General features: G+C 45.6%; 1 protein-coding gene across 1 annotated transcript in view; it reads left to right on the forward strand.

The window, feature by feature from the left end:
* Positions 1–21039, forward strand: part of LOC147690169 (cholesterol 24-hydroxylase-like) — a 445247-nt gene that overhangs the window by 416120 nt on the left and 8088 nt on the right. Inside the window, exon 14 of the mRNA XM_086937761.1 lies at positions 818–884. Within this exon, the coding sequence (XP_086793887.1) occupies positions 818–884 (67 nt within the window). The remainder of the gene's footprint in view (positions 1–817; positions 885–21039) is intronic.

Raw genomic sequence — 21039 nt, forward strand, 5'->3', positions numbered from 1 at the left:
AGTCAGATTCAGTTACCACCAGTACCCGTCTGAAAAAGTTGAGGACACAAGATGATTTTGCAACAAGGCCTCTTTCTGCTGCTCTGTTTGTTCTTTCTGCACGTCTTGCTTCTTCCTGCATTTTTTTCGTCTATGGATTTCTGTTGCTTCTTTCTGCATTTCTTTTGCTTCTTTCTGTGTGTTTTTTCTTCTTTCTTCACATGTCCTACCTCTGTAGGCATAGTTAGAAACTAGCATTTAAAAAACCATAGAAATTCACTGAAAAAAACCATAGGTTTCAGGCACGTTATAGTTAGAAATTAGCATTTAAAAAACCTTTGAAATTCACTGAAAAAACCATAGGTTTCAGGCACATTATAGTTAGAAATTAGCATTTAAAAAACCTTAGAAATTCTCTGAAAAAACCAAAGGTTTCTGGGGCGTTATAGTTAGTTGGACATTTCACTCATACAAAACCACAGAAAAATTCTGTTGTAGTTAGTTCAGCTAACTATAACTTGCGCGCCCGCAATGCACTGCTGATGACGTCACATATTACATCACTCATGACATAGTCAGTGACACCTCTCATGACATCACTGATGACATCTTAAATGTGGCTAACCCTGTAACCTTACTTATGATTGTATAAGGTACATAAAAATAAATAGTAAAAAAAAAAGCCTGGGGGGATAATTTGAGGTTGGAATGTCTGCTGATTGCAACACAAATATTGCAGTATTGGCTGTGTACATGTTCCTTTGATATGCTGTTTATTTGTTTTATAATGTAACTTTTTTTTATATGACTAATTATTGCTGTTCTATTTAATGAATAGGCCTTACTATACCTACTTTCCATTCTCCCTGGGGCCACGTTCCTGTATTGGACAAATATTTGCTCAGGTAAGAAATTGAAGCTACGATTTTTCATTCATTATTTATGTATTTTGTAACGTCCTGCTCATTGGGTTATCTCTGTATATTATTATCCTAACAATTATACCTTCCCAAGGGATGGTCCCAGAGATATGTTTAAAATGACTGAATATCTAACGGTGTTATGACAATGCCAGTTTTTCCCTACCTATGCAGCACTTGCAAAATACAGTTAGTCCCTGCACTCAGTTAAGTAAGGAAGTATTTGCCCATGCTGAAATTGCACATCTGCTCTTTCCCTATGCAAAAATGTTGTGGCCCACCTACATTCCTACAAATGTATGACAGATAAATACTGGCCAGAAAAGTAGACTAATACTGTAAAATTTAAATTTGGGCACACTGGATAGCATTCTGGACTGTTTGTCAATATGAATCTTGCCAGGTTTTACTTGCCACGTACTGGTAAGCAAATAGGACATGCTATTCAGTGTGCACATGGGCAACTAGAACGTGGATTTAGCTTGTGAGATACAACCTAAACTGGAATTCAATTTTTAGCATTAATGGGCCTATACACCTGAAATAGAATTAGCCTAATATTTGTAGTCAGGACACCAGTTTACTAAATATCTGCTGTTAAAGAAGGAGCTCAAAATGAGTGTTGGTTCCTTTATTTCCTATTTTCTACATAAAAAGACCTATTTTCTATTTGTATTTGCTGCTGTTATGTTCTTTTTTTGTGTTCCGGGTTCCTAATTAATGGTCAGGAATGTGTTTTAAATGAAATGGGCAACTTATCTTGCTGCCTGCCAAATAGCACATAATCTTTTCTATGTAAAGGGTCTCCAGCAAATAGTACTTAATTTCTACTATTTAGCCACCTGCCTGCTAAATATCTGAAAAGTCATTGTCTATCCAGCCACAGGCTACATTTTAGAGATCCTGTGCTATTTGACAGGTGGCTGGGCAAATAGTGTGAAAGAGGCCTTTCTTTAGCTGGACATGAAGATAAAGGGACTGCAGGGTGGGGGCATCTTGTAATGCGGTTCAAGAAAGTGTGTGAAGCATTCGAAAATAAGCACATATACAAATGTATGTACAAAAGTAAAGGACATTAAACAGGTTAATGAGGATTGCCTGGTAATCTGCAACATAGGAACTAGGAGGACTAGGCCAAACCTAGAAGGCCTGTTAATTAGGAGGACCATGAAAGAGGTGTTGAGGTTCAGATGGATAAGAACAAGGTGGAACAGGCCAACCAGGGGAAGCTAGAGGACTATCAGGACTAAGATGAGGACGAGGACCAGGGTACCAGGAGGGCTATGGCATCCAAGGCCAATGGGACCAGCAAAAATGAACCAGACAAAGGAGTACCAGAACTAAGACCAGTACCATATGGACAAGAGGGCCAGGAGCAGCAATATTAGAAACAGTCAAGCAAGAGGTACTAGATAAACCAGGAGAACTAGAACAGGAGGACAGAAGGGTCAGATTTATAGTGAGGAGAATTATAAGGGCCAGGATCAGGAACCTGTGAAACCGGAAAATTAGAACCCTAGGGACATGGAATAGGAGAGAATGGTAATGGCAACAAGAGGGACCAGGAAGGCTGAACTAGGAAGCCCTGGACCAATAGAATTAGGAATAACTAGGATGATCAGTGGTGGGCCAGCACAAGTTATTTCAGATCATGAGGAAAAGGGGCAGGAGGAGCAGGGCTAGGAAGATCAGGGCCAGATTGAGGACGGCCATTAAAGTCAGAGCCAAGACAACAATGACCCTTATGATTGGGACAAGCAGGACAGGGTGTAGGAAGACCAGGAGGACCAGCGCCAAGGCCACTAGGAGGGCCAGGGAAAATAAGACTGGGTGTACAAAAATGATCATAACCAGGAAGACCAGAAATAGGTTAGGGGGGCATTGAAGATCATGACCTAGGGAACAAGTGCCTGGATCACCTTGTGGAACACATTGATAATCTCTTATAGGCGGTCCGGGTTGAGGAAGATCAGATGTTAGAAGGCCAGCCATAGTCAGGAAGACCAAGGGGACTAAGGTGAACAGGTCCAAAATGACAAGACTTAGGACGACCTGACCTAGAAGAACCAGGATAGAGAGCGCCAGTACCAGTACAGTATCAGAGCCAGGAATAACAGGACAACCTAAACCAGGTGGGTCAGGAGTAGGATTGCCAAGACATGCGAGGCCAGATGGACTAAGGAGACAAATAGGACCAGGACCTGAGGCACCATGGACCTGAGGCACCATGGGTAGGACGTAGAGGATGAGGAGAACCGGGACAAGGTACCAGGTCCTTGAGGGCCAGAAAAATACAAGGCCAGGAGCGACCATGTCTGAGGGGACCAGAATTGGCCAGGATACCCAGGAGACAAAGTGTATCATTCCCAGCATGAACTAACAAGAACAAGAAGTACCAGAGACGAGGATTAGTATGGCTTGGAGAACCAAATCCATGAGACCTAGGCTAAGGAGAACTCAAACTTTAGGGGCCACAACAAAGAGTATCAGAGAAGGACACAGACTATGTAAACCAAGAATAGGAGGACCGGGGGTGAGACCAGGAACCAAGCAACCAAAGCCAGAAGGATACACTCTAAGAGAACTAGAAGCAGAGGACCTAGGACCAGGATCATGGGAACCAGGCCAGGAAGATTGGGACAAAGAGGACTAGGAGCTGGTGTACCAGGAAAACCAGGTTGAGGAGGAAATGGAGGATCAGGATAAGGTAGATTAGGGTGAAAACTGGCAGGAGGACCAGGCTGGAGGGCTAGGAACAGGATGGCCTGACCCAAAAGGACAAGAACAAAAAAGACATAACCAGTTGGTGAAAAACTACAAGGACAGTAGGACAAGGGCTAAGAGCTATATGGGAACATTTATAGGAGGGTTAGGAAGATCAGTAGCATGAGGACTATTGACAATATGACCAGGGGGTTAGAATAAGCAAGAAATCTGGGGGGTACAGTACTTATGATACCAGGATGACCAGGACCCGAACAAGGAGAGCTAGAAGGATCAGGACCAAGAAGAGCAGGAAAAGGCCTAGGAGTGCTAGCAGTCCCAGGACCTTAGTACTGGAGCCTAGCGTGCCAGATAGAATAGAAATACCAGGTCTCATGGGTAGCAGGACCAGGGAAAGGAAGATCAGGGAGACTAGACAGCCAGAGCCAGGAACACCAAGGGCAGTTGACCTGGATGACTAGGAGGACCAAAATCACTAAGCTCAAAATGACCCAAACATCGAGAACTAGGTCCAAGAGGGCCCGGAGCAGTGGGTGCAGTGCCAGAGGGACAAGGAGGACAAGGAACAGGAATAGGAAGGATAAAGATTAAGAACAGGCTTAAGAGACCCAAGGGCACAAGAGGTAAGACAGACGAGAGGACCGGCAGAACGAGAAGCAGGTATACCGGTAATTGGATAAACAGTGTGAAGTGGATTAGAATGAGGAGGTCACGTGGTCAACTGTCAAGAGTACCAGGAAGGAACAAGAAGAGCTAAGAGAAGGGGGCCTGGGACACCATGATAGCCAGGATAACCAGCACCAAGAGGGCTATGCATAAACAGATCCAAACAAGGGAAACCAGGAGCAAGAAGCTCAAGTCCAATGAACACAAAATCAAAAACAGAACAAGGACAGTGAGGGCCAGGAATAGTAAGATTAGTGCTAGGCAGACCAAACCCAGAGCAAGAAACACTAGGAGATCCGGGCCTTGAGATTCAGGAGCAGATGCAAAGGCAACCAGAGATCAAAGGACAAGAGGACCCGGGGAAGAAGGACCAGAGGGACCACTACCATGGGGACCAGGAAGCTCAATGCACAGAAGCCCAGGAGCACCAAGACCAGACATTCCAGGATAAGGGGGAAAAGGGTGGGGACAAAGAGGAGGATGAGGATTAGGGGGGTCTTGTTAACAGGGGTCAGGATAATGAAAACGGGTGACTTGAAATAAGATGAACAGAACATGGATGATAGGTCTAAGAGGATTAGTTAGTGCAGAACTGCAAGGAGCATGGGGACTTTCATAACTAAGGCCAGGAATATCATGGCCAGATGAAGGAGGACCAGTAGAACTAATCAGATCAAGAGCAGGAGGGTGGACAAGGTCCATTATGACATGGGACAGGATGGAGTAGTATTAGGTGTTCTAGAAAGATCAGGATAAGCACATACCAGATTAGGAGAAATAGGATGGATGAACCAAGGTGGCGAGAGCATGGAGTAGGACCTTGTGAATCAGGATCAGGGGAACCAGGGCAACCAGAACTAGGGGGACCAAGGGAATCAGACTAGGAGGAAGATGACTGCCCCTACCTCAAGAGTACCTAATAAAGAGGACCAGGAGCAGTTGTTGCAGTACCAAGTGGCCTAAGAGGACAAGGACTAGAGCCAGGAGTATCAGCATGAACCAAACCTGGAGAACAAGAAGTGCAGACCAGGAGGGCCAGGACAAGAGGATCTGGTATATAAGGGCTCAGCTGATAAGCTGAACATGGGTGGGAAAATTAACTGGAACCAGGACCAGGTGGTCCAGAAAGGGCATATGTAAGGAGGCACCAGGAAGGGGCTGGAACAGGAAGAGCAGGGATAGGAAGGACTAACATCAATCAATCAATCAACCAGGAAATTTGTAGAGCGCACTACTCACCTGTGAGGGTCTCAAGGCGCTGGGGGGGGGGGGGTTACTGATACTGCTCGAATAGCCAGGTATTGAGTAGCCTTCTGAAGGTTAGTAGGTCTTGGGTCTGCCATAGGAGGATGGGGAGGGTGTTCCAGGTCTTGGTAGCGAGGTAGGAGGTTGCTCTTCGGATGCTAGGGCAGAGCAGAGCTGGCGGTTCGGGGTGTAGAAGGTGAGTCATCTGTTGAGGTTTGCTGGTCCGGTGTCGTGGAGTGCCTTGTGTGAGTGGATGAGGAGCTTTAAGGTGATCCTCTTGTTGACGGGTAGCCAGTGCAGGTCTCTCAGGTGGGGTGTGATGGGGTTGTGTCGAGGGATGTTGAGGATCGGGTGGGCAAAGGCGTTCTGTATGCGTTGCAGTCATTTCAGCAGTTTGGCCAGGGCTCCAGCATGGAGGGCGTTTCTGTAGTCCAGCCTGCTGCTGACGAGGGCCTGGGTGACCGTTTTTTTTGTGCCAGTGGGGATCCACCTGTAGAGCATGCGGAAGGTGATAAAGCAGGAGTATGAGACGGCGTTGACTTGCTTGGTCGTGGAGAGCGTTGAGTTGAGGATAAACCCCAGGTTGCGTGCGTGGTCGGTGGGTATTGGTGCTGCTCCCAGGGTGGTCAGCCACAAGGAGTCGCCTCAGGCTGAGGGGGTAGAGCCAAGGAGGAGGACCTCCGTATTGTCCGAGTTCAGATTCAGAAGGATGTTCTTAATCCATTCGGCGATGGCTTTCATTCCTTCGTGGAGGTTGGTTTTGGTGGTGAGGGGGTCCTTGGTGAGGGAGAAGATCAGCTGTGTGTCGTGGGTGTAGGAGATGATGTTAAGGTCGTGCAGTCTGGCGACATGGGCGAGCGGGGCCATGTAGATTTGAACAATGTCGGGCTGAGGGATAATCCTTGGGGCACGCCGCAGATGATCTTGGAGGCTTCGGAACGGAAAGGGGGAGGAGGACGCTCTGGGAAGGAGGTGGTCCATTCCAGACCTTATCTCAGATCCCTGCATTGTGGAGGCTTGTGCGTGGGGTGTGGTGGCAGACCGTGTCGAAGGCAGCTGATAGGTCCAGGAGGATGAGGGACGCGGTTTCGCCATTGTCCAGCAGTGCCCTGATATCATCAGTGGTGGCGATGAGGGCAGTTTTGGTGCTGTGGATGCTGCCGAGCCCGGACTGGGATGGGTCCAGGATGTTGTTCTACTCAAGGTAGCGGGTCAGCTGTTTGTTGACGGTATTCTTGATGACCTTAGCCGGGAACTGGAGCATGTAGAAGGGCCAGAAGTTCTTGAGGTCCCAGGTCTTTCTTCGGTTTCTTGAGCAAGGCATTGATCTCGGCGTGCTTCCAGCTCTCCGGTAAGGTCGCGGTCTCGAAGGAGATGTTGATGGCCTTGCAAAGATGGGGTGCAATGGTGGCGCTGGCTTTGTTGAAGATGTGATGTGGGCACAGGTCTGACGGGGAGCCGGAGTGGATGGTGTTCATAATTTTGATGGTGTTGTTGTCGTTGATGACGGTCCAGGTGAGCAGGGGGTCGCTGTGGGTGTTGGTCGTGGGGTGTGAGGTGTGTTTGGCTGTTGTGGTGGTCTGGTTGTCAAAGCTGTCGTGGATGTCTGCGATCTTGCGATGGAAGAAGGTGGCCAGGGAGTTGCACAGGTCTTGCGATGGTGGGATGTCCTTGGTGTTGGAGCTGGGGTTGGAGAGTTCCTTCACAATGTTGAAGAGCTCTCTGTTGTTGTGCGCATTGTTGTCGAGGTCCTTGAAGGAGGTCCTATTGGTGGATCTGATGAGGTGATGGTGTTGGCGTTTGGCGTTCTTGTGTACTGCGTGGTTCTCCGGTGTCTGTTCACGGTGCCATTTCTTCTCCAGTTCTCGGCAGGTTTGTTTGGAAGTCTCGAGGTCTGCGGAGAACCAGCTGGCATTCTTGTTGGTGTGTCTGTTGGAGGGTTTCTTGATCGGGGCGAGAGTGTTGGCGCAGTCATCGATCCAGCGCCTGAGGTTGCTGGCTGGCGGCAGCGGGGTCGGTGTGGTCGGCGGGTGGGCTTTGGGTGAGGACGGTGTTTAGCTCTTCCTCGTACTTTTGCTCCAGAATTGGAGGGGGATCTGTTGAGTGCGGTCGTGTCTGGTGGGTTTCCAGAAGGTGAAGTGGATGCAGCAATGGCCGGTCCAGTGGAGTTCGGTGGTGTGGCTGAAGGAGATGTGGGAGCTTGCGGAGAAGATGGGGTCAAGCTTGTGGCCGGTGGACAGGGTGGGTGTTGTGACGAGCAGTCTGAGTCCTAGGTTGCCGAGGTTGGCGATCAGGGTGGCGGAGTTGGCATTGTTGTTGTTCTCGAGATGGAAGTTCAGGTCTCTGAGGAAGATGTAGTCTGTGGAGGCGAGGCCGTGCGTGCTGACGAAGTCGGCAATGGAGTCGCTGAACTGAGGCCGGGGTCCGGGGGTCTGTAGATCAGAGTTCCTCTGAGGGTGGTGTTAGGATCAATGTGGATCTGGAAGTGCAGGTGTTTGGCGGTGCTGAGGCTGTCGTCAGAGTTGGTCGATACCTTGAGGGTGGACTTGTGGATGATGGCGATTCACCCTCCTACTCCGTTGGTGCGGTCTCTGCAGGTGATCTTGTAGCCGTCCGGGATGGCTATGGCGATGTCTGGTGCAGAGGAGTCATTCATTCAAGTCTCTATCAGGAAGGCGATGTCCGGGTAGGATGTGTTGAGCAGGTCCCAGAGTTCAACTGCATGTTTGCGTGCGGAGCGGGTGTTCAGTAGTATGCATCTGACCCCATACACTCCTGAGCTATCACTTTGGGTGCTTCAGAGGTTCTCTCTAATTGCTCAAATCCTAGTAAATTAATCTAGATTAGGGTTGAGCCATCTCTTGGCTGCACTACAGAATTCCGATTTCACTATGAAATTTGAGAAAAATTAATGCTGCTTATGATCTACCTACCACTAGGACAAATTTTGTTTTTTGCAGCATTATGCAAAACTATCACTCTTACATGGGGTAAGAGTGGGACAGAAACCCATGGTTGATGCACTGATAAAGATCGATTTTACTTCGGGGAGTGTGTGAGACTTCATTACTGTAGCCTATAACACCTTTAGACTGACTATGACCAATTGTTTGGATCCTCTATAAATGAAATGGATAGAAGACCTGAGTGAGAACCGCTCAGATTTACAATGCAGAATGTATTCCAGATCTCCTAGAATGCTTGTTTTCTGCTTTAGAAGTTCAACTATGTCCATCGGATATGAACCCAGCGTGGCTGAAGGCGATGAGCCCTGGTGCACCATTTGTTCGCCCCCTATTTAAATTAGAAAGGGCCTCCTTTAGTCAAATGGTATGGTCATGTGGGGTCCTTAAGCAGTGGTGTGCAAAGGTCATAAACTATATTTCAGATTGGACAGTTAAGTGGAATCTGGAAGGGCCAAAAATGTGTTTACTGGGGGTCATATCATGACCTAAAACTAATAGATCATACAACAAATTCATTGACCCAGCACTACTCCCAGCTAAATGACAACTGGAGATTCCCATTTCTCCCAGATCTCAGTAGATGGTAAAATAGCTTCTTTCTGGAGATGTGGTGGAGTGGAAATGGAGGTCTGTACCTTCTCAACAAGTGGTCCACCCACACCTAGGTTAATACTGGATTGGGAATCACTTCAACCGGCTGTTAATACCAAAACCGATAAAAAACACTTTAGGACAACACACACCCATGACATGTATGAATACTTACAATAATCTCTGAAAATGGTATGATTTTTAAGCACTTCATGACTGTTTGAGTACTTGCTAAATACTTTGCACATTGCTTCTAAGTTAAGGCTGACTACTTTTGTGCCAAGCCAATGGAGGGCTGACAAGAAAAAACAGGCTAAGACAGAGGGAGCTTTTTCAAGGGAGAAATCTGAGGTTGCCAGAACATTGGAGGAAAGGAAACTCATATTGGCTTATGAAGTGAGTCTTAACGTGCGGGACCCAAAGGAAGGCAATAGGCATGGTCCAGCAACAATGGTGGCAGCGAAACAGCTGAGTGCATTTTGGACAAGAGAGTCTACATTTTTAAAGAACTCCTGCCTAGCTGTTTGGTGTGGTATAACATTGACAAATGGGTTTCAGCTTATGAGATAGCCCTAAGGTTGCATAGGGTCCCAGAAAGAGGATTGAAGAGCAAGTCTCAGAAAACACATGCCCATGGGGGAGAGGGATACTGTGCTGACACTAGAGGTAGATGACCAGGTAAGGTATGCCCCATGAAAGCCATTCTTATCATCAAGTTTGGATCACCCCAGAAAAATACCACATGTATATTATGGACAGCCACAAGCTGTCAAGTCGTCTTAGATGGACTTTATTGACTACTCCAGTAAGGCACTAAAATGTTGGGTAAAGTGCAGTAAACTGATTGAATATGAAGGGTTGTATGATCCGATTTTGAGACCGCATGCTCAATACTCAATTTGCAGAGGTGCGCTAACGCCTGATTGACAGCCAGCTTACTTCACCCGAGAGCTTGCACAGGAGGCAGACCTCTGGGTCAGCACCAGAATATCCAAAAAAGCACATAGTTGAGGTGGATTAACAAAATGTGGACAGGGTTTCCACCAGAAGGAAGAGGGGGGAGACAAATATAAAACATCTGTTTTCTCAAAACACCCCAAAAGGGTTTCCCGAGGAAGGAGTCACAGCCGAATCCTAACCAGAAGCAGGGAGGATTCCATGGGAAGCAAACTTCAGGTCACTTCTCCCTTTGAGTGCTACAGGTATAGGCACTCAAAGGATGGCCCCTACAGCCCAAAACGGCAGCATCCTCCCTCTGCTGGGCAGGCCCCTGGAATGGCTAAGGTAGTGTTCAAGGAGCACAGACAGATCACAGATCTCTCAAGTGGCTCGTGTAAATGAAGGGTGAGAATCCCACACTACTACGGTGGTCCATCTCCCTACAGGAAATTGACTTTACAGACCGTCCTGGGACTGACCACTCCAGTGTTGCTAGACTCTAGGTTGTTCCTCCTTAGTTATGAGAACTCCCATGAGGGTGGGAAGTTCTCCCTACTTTTAGCTGGGTGGGGGCATGTTTGACCTGCCACCCTTGGGTGGTAGTCACCCAAATATTTTGCCGTCACCCCTCCTGTTTTGCTGAATTTGATTTTGTTTCCACAAGGATTCTGTACACTTTACCACTGCTAACCAATGCAACTGTGCTTGCGCTCTCTCCCTAAAACATCATAATATTGGCTTACCCCTAATTGGCCCATTTAATTAGCTTGTAAGTCCATAGTAAATGGTGCACCATGTACCCCGGGCCGGTAAATTATATTCAAATATTGGGCCTGCAGCACTCATCATGTCACCCACCACTGCATTCTCTAGAACAGTTTCAAATTGCCATTTCAACATGCCAAAATCAACCTTTTGCCAGTCCTAAACCTTCCTTTGTAATACATACAGGTCACCCCTCAGTTATGCTCTAAAGGCTCACTGGGCAGGGTGCAATATATTTAATAAGTATGACATGTGGGTTTAAGTTTTACAGGTCATGGTAGTGATAAACTCCTAAAGTCATTTTTTTCTATTGCAAGGCCTACCTCTCCCATAGGATAACATTGGGTTACCTTACTACACTTAATAAGTGATAATTTAAGTTTGGGAAGAGATAGGAAAATGATGTTAACACTCAATTGAATTGTAATTTAAAACCCACTTTAATGGTAAAGTCGGGTTTTAAGTTACAGTTCTGAAAATGCCACTTTTAGAAATGTTGCCATTTTTGTTTTCTAGCCATTTAGTGCTGGTGCCTGTGTCCTGGGTCATATGACCATGAATAGTTTGGCAGCTAGCCTTTGTGTCTTTCTCCTAGACAGTGAAACAAAGGCAGACTCGGGGTTGGCAGGATGGGCCATCCTGCCAGGGTGGCTGGAGTGGAGCTCTTCCCTGCTGTGCTTCCATTTCAAATGGCTGCCTACAGCACACTCACAAGGAACTTGACACCAGCTTATTGTCACCCTAAACCACTTGGAGCCTGCGCAGGCAACGGAAGGAACCAACCATAACCAAGAGTGGGGGTAGTATAGGAAGGCTCCCACTTCAAATGCTGGCGCCAGGAATAAATATTGGACTCCTTGAACCATGCATCAGATCACTTTTTCACCTATGGAATACTCAAAAGAAGGACAGCCATGCTGCCCTGTTGCTGGAGGGACTGCACTGCTGTCCTGCTACCTAAGGAAGGAAGCCTACTCTTGCTTCTTCAACCCACAACCACTAGAGTTGGCTACTAGACTGGCCTCCTGTTCTGAGCTAAACATACACACCAAGCTCCAGATGTCTCCCTGCTGCAACTGGACCTGCCTGTCAGTGCCTCTCCAACTGGACCTACCTGCTAGTGCCTCTCCCGGTTCTGAACCCTTGCCTGGCATCAGAGTGCACTCCTCTGCCAAGAAGGTGAAATCCTGAAGTTGTGGGCTCTTTGCAACTGTGAACGGGCCCGTTTGCACTGAGACTTTGCTGCCTGCTACGACCATCAACAGGATTTTACGTTGAATCAGAACCCTCAGGCTACAGTAACTGCCAGTGACGATGGCCAACACAAGATTTAAACTTCACGCTACAGTATCGACAGCCCACAGTGATGGTCAACGTGAAAATTCAGTAAGGAACATCAGTGAAGACCGACCAGATCTTTATGCAACTGTGATGACTGTCCATGACGGCAGGTCTGCTCTTCATGCTCCAGCAACGATCATTCATGGCGCTCTCCCTGCTCCTCACAGTGAACTGGACTCTTTGCGCTCAACTTTGAAAAGGCGACTTTTTCTTTGGGACTAACCTAGTCCCTGCATCTCCACACTCCATTGCGGTCACCCTGAACTTGTGACATTTTCCCGGTTTAACATGACCAGATACTGCAATGGCACTTTGTGTTTTTAAGTGCTATACGCCTCTAAAACTTTGAAACTGCATTTCTGCGGTTATCTAGTTGTTGTTCTGATATAATTGTATTTATTAAAATGTACTCTATTTTTCTAAATTATTGTTCTCTTTTTTCACTTTATTACTGTTTGAGTGCTACAAATATACTTTACACAGTGCCTCTAAGTGAAGCCTGGCTTCTTTTGTGCCAAGCCTCCAGATTTAAGTACAGGTTAATTTAGTGGCTGTTGTGGTTCACCCTTACAGCAATTGTGGTTGTTGCTTGAGAAGGGACTTCAGCCCCCACAATCAAAAACCCAATTTCCTACAGGTAGAATATGCTTGGTACGTCTGGCATGCTGTAATAATCTATGCAAGTGATAAAGTAGCTTTTTGTCGTGTAGTGTAGGGACATAAAGCTTGCTAGGAGCTCTGTGTCTTATTTGTGTAAGGTGTCATTGAAAAATATACCTTCCTTGAGAGAATAGTTCTTTATGAGAATCGACATGAACTCAGTAGCCATATTTTCATTTGGAGACAAAGATTTTCAGTACAGTTATTACATGTCCTACTTTGCAATGTACCGAGATAACACTTGCCATTTAATAAAAGATTGTTACTAAAAAGTATGTAAAATGTTAATTCTGCCTACTGTCATGAGTCATCTGGTGTCATCTTGTGTGGGTCTATTTTCCCTTGCTTACGATATGGATCACCAGTAGTCGATGCACTGCAATATGTATAAATAAAGTTATGGAGAAATCATTATTAGAACATTGGAATGTTGGGAGCTCCATTGAAAACAATGGAGTGCTCCGAGCTTTTAATGGGCAGTAGAAGCCTCGAGCTCCAACATTCCAATGCAGCTGTTGCAGTGAACAAAGACCTCACGGAGCCCAAGGGGATTTGAATCCAGTTGGGCTCCGTGAGGCCTTTGTTTTATCTGTGAGAATATTCTGCCCTCTAGTGGCGGAATGCTTTAATAGGTTTATAGCCCTCCATAGCTGGGCTAAACCGGGATTAAAGTGCAGCTCACCTTTTAAAGGGGACAATGCCTTTGGCTCAGGCCTTTAACACTGAAGCTGGCCTTTAATGGGCGGTAGCCCAGTACCGCAGGCTATTAGGCTATAATTAAAAAAATGCTCCTACACTTGTGGAAAAAATATATGGATTATGAATTAATGTCTATACATAGCTGTTAACAATGAAACAGACTTGTGGGCAAATTAAAGAAGAGTAACAGTTTTTCACCATGGGGTTCTGAGTGACATCAAGTAGACAAAGACAGGGAAGCCATGAGGTAAAAACATCCTCATAATTCACTTTTTACCCATCTATAATTTTGTGTTATGTATGGGCCCCAAAATCATCTGCCCCTGTTATGTGGGAATCTAGGAACCTAGTGAAATTTTCCAGATTCATATCCATATATAGGTATAATTCACCCAATCCTTATATAGGCATAAGGAATCATTACCTTATTTAGTCTTAGCCTGTGCAGCCCAAATACGGCATGGCTACTTCCACTAAACTCCGAGAATCCACAACGATTTCTTGGAAAAACCAGCCTTCAATCAATCAATCAATCAATCAATGACACTTATAAAGCGCGCTACATACCCGTAGGGTCTCAAGGCGCTGGGGGGGGGGGGGGGTGCCGCTACTGCTCGAACAGCCAGGTCTTCAGCTTCTTCCTGAAGGAGAGGTGGTCTTGGGTCAGGCGCAGGTCGGTCGGGAGGGAGCTCCAGGTCTTGGCGGCCAGGTAGGAGAAGGACCTTCCTCCTGTAGTCGCTCTTCGGATGCGGGGGACGGCGGCGAGGGCGTGGTTGGCTGATCGGAGGTGGCGTTTGGGAGCGTAGAAGTTGACTCGCCGTTGAGGTAGCTCGGGCCTTGGTCGTGTAGGGCTTTGTGTGCGTGGGTGAGGAGGCGGAAGGTGATTCTTTTGTTGACGGGGAGCCAGTGAAGGTCTCTCAGATGTCCGGAGATGTGGCTGGTTCGTGGGATGTCGAGGATGAGTCTGGCTGAGGCGTTCTGGATCCGCTGGAGTCTCTTCTGGAGCTTGGCGGTGGTACCGGCGTAGAGGGCATTGCCGTAGTCCAGTCGGCTGGTGACGAGGGCCTGGGTGACGGTCTTCCTGGTCTCGGTGGGGATCCACCAGAAGATCTTCCGTAGCATGCGTAGGATGTTGAAGCACGCCGAGGAGACGTTGTTGACTTGCCTGGTCATGGAGAGGGAGGAGTCCAGGATGAAGCCCAGGTTGCGTGCATGGTCTGTCGGTTTGGGTGCGGTGCCCAGGGCGGGAGGCCACCAGGAGTCGGCCCAGGCGGAGGGCGAGGAGCCCAGGATGAGGACCTCCGTCTTGTCTTCAGCAGTCAGGTACCTCCCCCTGCTTGAATACTAATTTATCCAAGAACTCCTGGAGTTTTCAAGGAACTGAGACACTAGTGACGATATTATGTCCAATCTTACATCAAACTCGGCACCTTCAAAGTATAAATATGCCTACATTTGCACAGTCAAACACACAGTGGTTTAGGAGCAGATCGACTAACTACTTGCCTGACGCCCTGCTGCTGCAAGTGCCTAAGGAAGCCGACCCTCCAGCTGACACACTGAGAAAGCGCTGCCTTTTCTCCTGCCAAGAAATCCAGCTCCGGTGTTTCCAGGCTACCCTTGCGGGTTGCTGGGAGATCGAGTCCTGAGATTCTAAAACCAAGGTACGGAGCTGATTAGACCCTAGAGAATTCTTGGAACAGATTCTTGGCAGAAAATTACTAGACTTAAGCTACACCGCACTTACTCCTCCCTCGTACTAGACTTAGGTTAGGTACACCGGGGTAGGCATATTTTAGAAGCACCAGTTGAGTACGTTTAGCCATTATTTTATCACTGTATGTATTTTATACATTTTATGCATTCTATGTTTATGGCTTAGAACCCATATCATGCTTTTACAGTACTATTTTATAATACTATTCGTATTATATGCCTTGTACTTCTTAACTAGCATTTCAATTGTAGTAGTGCATTTGTTATGCTTATGAAATAAGACTGTTCAATAAATACTTTTATTGAAAACGCCTGTCTCTCTATTTCTAAGCAACTCTGGTGAAACGAAGCATGCACGATTGACTGAGTGAAATAGCCGTCTATTGTTCCCGCGACTCTAGAGATACGTTTCATTCTGGGGGAACAAAGTTGTCATGTTATATGGTTGTCAGAAACTAATCCCTCCTATTTTATTCGAGAAAGTTTCTAGTGACCTCTGAGCTAGCTGGCACTCACAATTAAGTCTAATATATATGATAGAGACCTAGTCGACTTCAGTCCTACGTCTAAACTATAGTACATGTTATTCCAATGCGCAGAGCATATTGGGAATATAGGAACTACACTACATGGCGCCCAACGTATGGTAAAGCGATAACTTAACGCTAGATACTAGAGTAACTCAGTCGTGCTTTTCACATAGACTCCCTTTTCCCGTAAAAACTCCAAAAGACGTCTGGAGTGGGTAAAAGGCTAATATCCGCCAAAACTGAGTAGGATGAAAAACCCTATGTATTAGATTTTGGTTTATTCAACGTTGAAGGATACAGTGTTCCAAAATATTGTGCACCTAATCTTCGTTTCCTTGAAACTTGTTCTGCAAACTCTCAGCCGGCTAAAATGGCGGATAGTGATACCGAATTAGACAGAGCTGCAGCAGCAGCTCAAGCGGCTTTAGATGACGCTGCTATCTTAGAAAATGACACGGATGCCATACTGCTCCCGATAAATGTAAGGAAAAGTATAACTTACAGACTCATAAATAACGGAGTATCATCAAAGGGTGGCAGGGTAATCTTTGTCATTGAGGCACATAAATATCGGCAGACAGAGGTATTCTATCCATGGGTTCAGTTTCCAGCAGCTAATGCTGGAACACGTGAGTTCCACTACTACAAAGCAGAGGAACCTGCAGCGGAATACGTTCATTTCGAGGACATTGAAATTCCATTAACTTACCAAGAGCATCAGCTCTGGTTTAAAGGTGCCCTAAAACATCAAAATCACGTTACCAGGCTCGGTCCACTAGGTAGACCAGGAGCAACATGGCTGGTACAAGCCAGCTATACACCCCATCCAGACATTGAAAGGATGTCAGATGCAGAATTATTAACTCAGCTAAAATAGTTAATTAAAATACATAGACAATTGGTTCAATATGTCATGCGGACATTAACAGTCCAACCAGCTGTAAGAATTCCACAGCACACCCTGCACCAGGGGAACACAAATAAAATTACACCACAGACTATACAGTCAGTCATTGGTAAACTACCAGCAAAACGAGAACAAATTCCGTTCTGGTTAGAGGCAGTATTTCCTGATTGCACGCCTCATGAGAAACACAGGATTCTGACAATCTGTTTACCTATGGGGATTGCACCACACGTAGAGGATTGTGACACTTGGGGCACAGTCTTCACTTTAATCTACACAAAAACACATGGTGTACCGTCCATGGCGGTGATACCAGACGTTCTAAGACAGATTCAAAATGAATACGGTCCAGAATCGGCCTTAAATCTAGGTATGAAATTACTGAAGGATTTCAAACAGGTCTCGGCTATACTATTAGCCAACAATAGAGGAGAAGCAGCATCAGTTGCAATCTGCCAGAAATTAAAAGAAACAGACATAACTGAGCAACCGTATGAGCTTGTCAGAATCATTGAAAAATCCTATGAAGAACTAGGTAGAGATAGTTTGGGTGGGAAACCAGTAAAACCTGAATTACCGGAAAATCCTGAAAAAGTTTTTATTAAAAATAATCTCACTACTCTTAAAAAGAAGTGGGAAAAAAGTAAACAGACACTTCCTAGAGAGAAGCGTTCTCAGTCCATTGGAAGGTCTCCCCAACGGAGAGTTAGGTCTTCTGAACAGGGAGGCAGGTCTCCCCAACGGGAGCCCACTGAAAAAAGGTATAATCTAAGGAATAGGGATACTTTAAGAAAACATGACAGATATCAAGATAATGACGTCCCTCTCGATCTTTTCAGACTTCCTCGCAGAAATCGAGAAGAAGAGGACGGTCAGAACACAAGGAAGAACGCGTCAAGTCCAAAGACAAAGAACCCGTTCACCAAAGTAAAAAAGCAAAATTTTCCCAAAAGAAGGTAGCAAGCATAAAGATCAGACAGGCCGAGGATTCTGAGGGCACAACTCAAGAATGGGGAGTGGGCCCAGACAATGCTAGACAGCGCAGCAGAAGGAACCATAGTTCGCAAGATCCTGAAGGATCATCTGGAGACAGTGGACTTGAATGAGTGCATTCAAGTTGAAACTGCCGACACAAGGGTTAGTGTACCCCACAAGTTATATGAAGTAACACTCCGGATGGAGGGGGACATACCTAGAAAAATAAGAGCACTCTTTTGGGAGAAGCTCTCTAGGGGCTATGACATTCTTCTAGCTGAACAAGACTGGCCATCTGCAGTTGTTAGGGAGTGCCCACACGGCGAAGAGATAATTATGCCAGCCTTCTCAAATCACAATCCGATTCATTAAAAATATACATATGCCAGGAAATGGGCAGTAGCTCAAGCCCCAGCATTATATAAAAATCATGTAGGATGGGATGAGGATTCTCCTCACCACAAAATCCAGTTAAAAAATCAACCTACTACACAGAGGAAGTATCCAGTTAAGCAAGAAGGTAAAAAACAAATCAGGGAGATATTAAATCAACTTGAATACCAAGGGGTGATTGAAACATGCACTTCATCAATGAACAATCATTTGTTTCCTGTCTCCAAACCAGACAATTCACATCGTCTAGTTTTGGATTACAGACATTTACAACTCCTTTTGCAAAACTTTTGCAGTACAAAATGCACACAGTGCTGCACTAATGAATAATATTGTGCGCAAGAAATATAAAACCACATTAGATATTTCAAATGGGTTTTTCTGTCAAAACATTGCACCAGATAGCAGGGATTTGACCGCTTTCTCAATTTTGGGGACACAGCGACAATTTTGCTGTCTCCCCCAGGGATTCAAGAATAGTCCAGGGTTATTTTCAGCCAGGGTAACAGAGTTACTACAAATGTACGATGATGAGGCATTATCTTATGTCGATGACATCTATCTTACAGATGACGATTGGATAGGCACTTGAAAAGAGTAAACACCATAATACTTGGGTGTGCTTCAGAAGGGTACAAATTAAATTTTAAGAAATCTCGAAGTGCCCACCTCAACGTCCTATTCTTAGGATACAAGTTATCAAGTGAAGGCAAAATCTTGGCAGCAAACTTTTTGAGAAATGTGCGCTGCTCCAACCTCCTAAAACGCTGAAAAACGTACAGTCAATTCTAGGTTTCCTGAATTTTGAAAGAAGTTACGTTATGAATTACACAGAAAGGGTTAAACCTCTCTACGAATTAATCAAACCTGATTTCAAACCAACTAATTGGACTCAAATCCATACAGAAATTTTGTGTTCAGTGCAAACAGACATGTTAGTAAAAACAAAATTACAGACAAGCGAAAACGTTCGCAATCTTGTGATCCGAATCATCCCAGGAGATGCGGATTCACATACCTGACCTTTAATGAAGGTGAAAAGGTATCAATTGCATACAAATCACACTTGTACACACAAGCTGAAATGAAATTCACTTCATCAGAAAAAATTCTGACAGCGGTTCAAACTGCAGTAGCAAAAGAGAGAGCTCTAGCACAGGGTAAACGCATAATGATCGTTACGCCTGTACTTGCTTTAGAGGCTGTGACAAATGCAAGCATTCCAAATGCAAAAGCTTTACATCCAAGATGAATACAATGGGTCAACCGTCTTGCTGCAACAGACGTTGAATACGTTTTTGACCCCAACTTGAAGACACAAGAATTCCTACAATACGAATATGAATGTCCTCTGCCGACCGAAGTTCTGCCTCTAGAACATTACGGCTGTATAATCTACACAGACGGATCAGCACAGCCTGCAGTAGGGGGTAAACAAGCCTACAGTGCTGCGTGCGCGATCGTTAAAGGTCGCTGGCGCGAAGGCAAAGTCAGACCTATGGTCACTAAAACTCAATCACTCGGGGACTGTACAACTTAGCGAGCTTAACTACAGGCTTTTAAGATGGTGCTTGAAAATACCGATCGTGAATTCCCCACACTAATAGTGTGCGATTCGTATTTCTGCATTGAATCTTACAACGAAAATTTGCAGAACTGGGTTAAAAACGGGTTCAAAAATTCAAAAGGTGGCACAATCAAGCATAAAAAACTTTGGGAACAAGTAGTTCTTTTGCAAAAAGAACTACAAAAGACTCACGTGATTCATACACTGAGTCATCAGCGTGATGGCGTTCACGTTGCAGGGAATTCATTGGCTGATGAAGCAGCTAAGGGAGCTGTGCAAACGGCTTCCGTAGCTACAATAAAAAACTCAAAAAAAGTAATAGATGGTGAAACGCTATTAGCAGTAAAAGCTTCAATGGAAGGAAATCATGCAGCGTTACCTCTGAACTATCCACTAGGTAATACATACATAATTGATGCAAACTCTGTTCCTTTTGCTCAAATCCCTGGAGTGGGGGACAGAGTAATTCCAAACAGGACGCGGAGGGCTTACTTGGTTCAAGAAGCGCATATGGGAGAGGGTCTGAGACATCAAGGGATCTTGAAATCTCTATTAGAATTAGAAAAGATGTACTGGTGGCCAGGAATAGGAGTTGACGTGTACAATTTCACAATTTATTGCCCTAACTGCAACAGAGATCGCAGCAGCGAAAGCCACCAGATACCTGACTACAGAGTAGCCAGCCCAGTCCAGATACCATTGTTAGACAGCATTAGACTATCTACACGCAAACGTTATATTGAACGGATGCGGCCCCATAACTATTAGGACAAGATTTATTTTGATGTGGCCCCAGCGCTCGGCTGACGCCAGAACTGTTATAAAGGATTTGCGAGTCTTTATCGGCACATACGCAATAGGCACGCTACATTCTGACCAGGGTCCTGCATTTAGCTCCCGAGCTTCCAAGGAGGCCATGGCTAGCTTGGGCGTTGCATTGCAGTATTCTAGTCCCTTCCATCCTGACGGTAATGCGGTATTGGAAAGAAAAAACTGTGACATAAAGCAATCCATAACAGCTAGGGTATTAGGTTCCGGTGATGGATGGGTCAAACATCTAATAAGTGCCCAACGTAGTCTTAATAATCTGCCAAGAAACTCTTTGGGTGGAGTCACTCCATATGAACTAATGTTTGGTACTAGAATGATAATCGATTGTCAGACTTCAGTGGTGGAACAAAAACCCTTTGATTTCAAAGATCATTTGACTGTTTTACAGGACTTAAATGAAACACCAAGAAGTCTGAGTAATACCATACAGAAGCAAACGACGACTGAAGAAAAAACACCTGTCCCAGCAAGGCCTGTCTGAATTCCAAAGATTGGGGATCTGGTCAGGGAGAAAATTGCGGTAAAGAAGGAATTTTGGCCTTCTTACAGAAAAGCAGTACCTGTCTTGGCAATCCAAGGAACAAGATCAGTAGTACTACCACCACTTGCTGGTAAAAAGGGAGAA

The sequence above is a fragment of the Lissotriton vulgaris genome, chromosome 9 (genome assembly GCF_964263255.1).
Source record: "Lissotriton vulgaris chromosome 9, aLisVul1.2, whole genome shotgun sequence".
Classification (NCBI taxonomy): Eukaryota; Metazoa; Chordata; class Amphibia; order Caudata; family Salamandridae; genus Lissotriton; species Lissotriton vulgaris.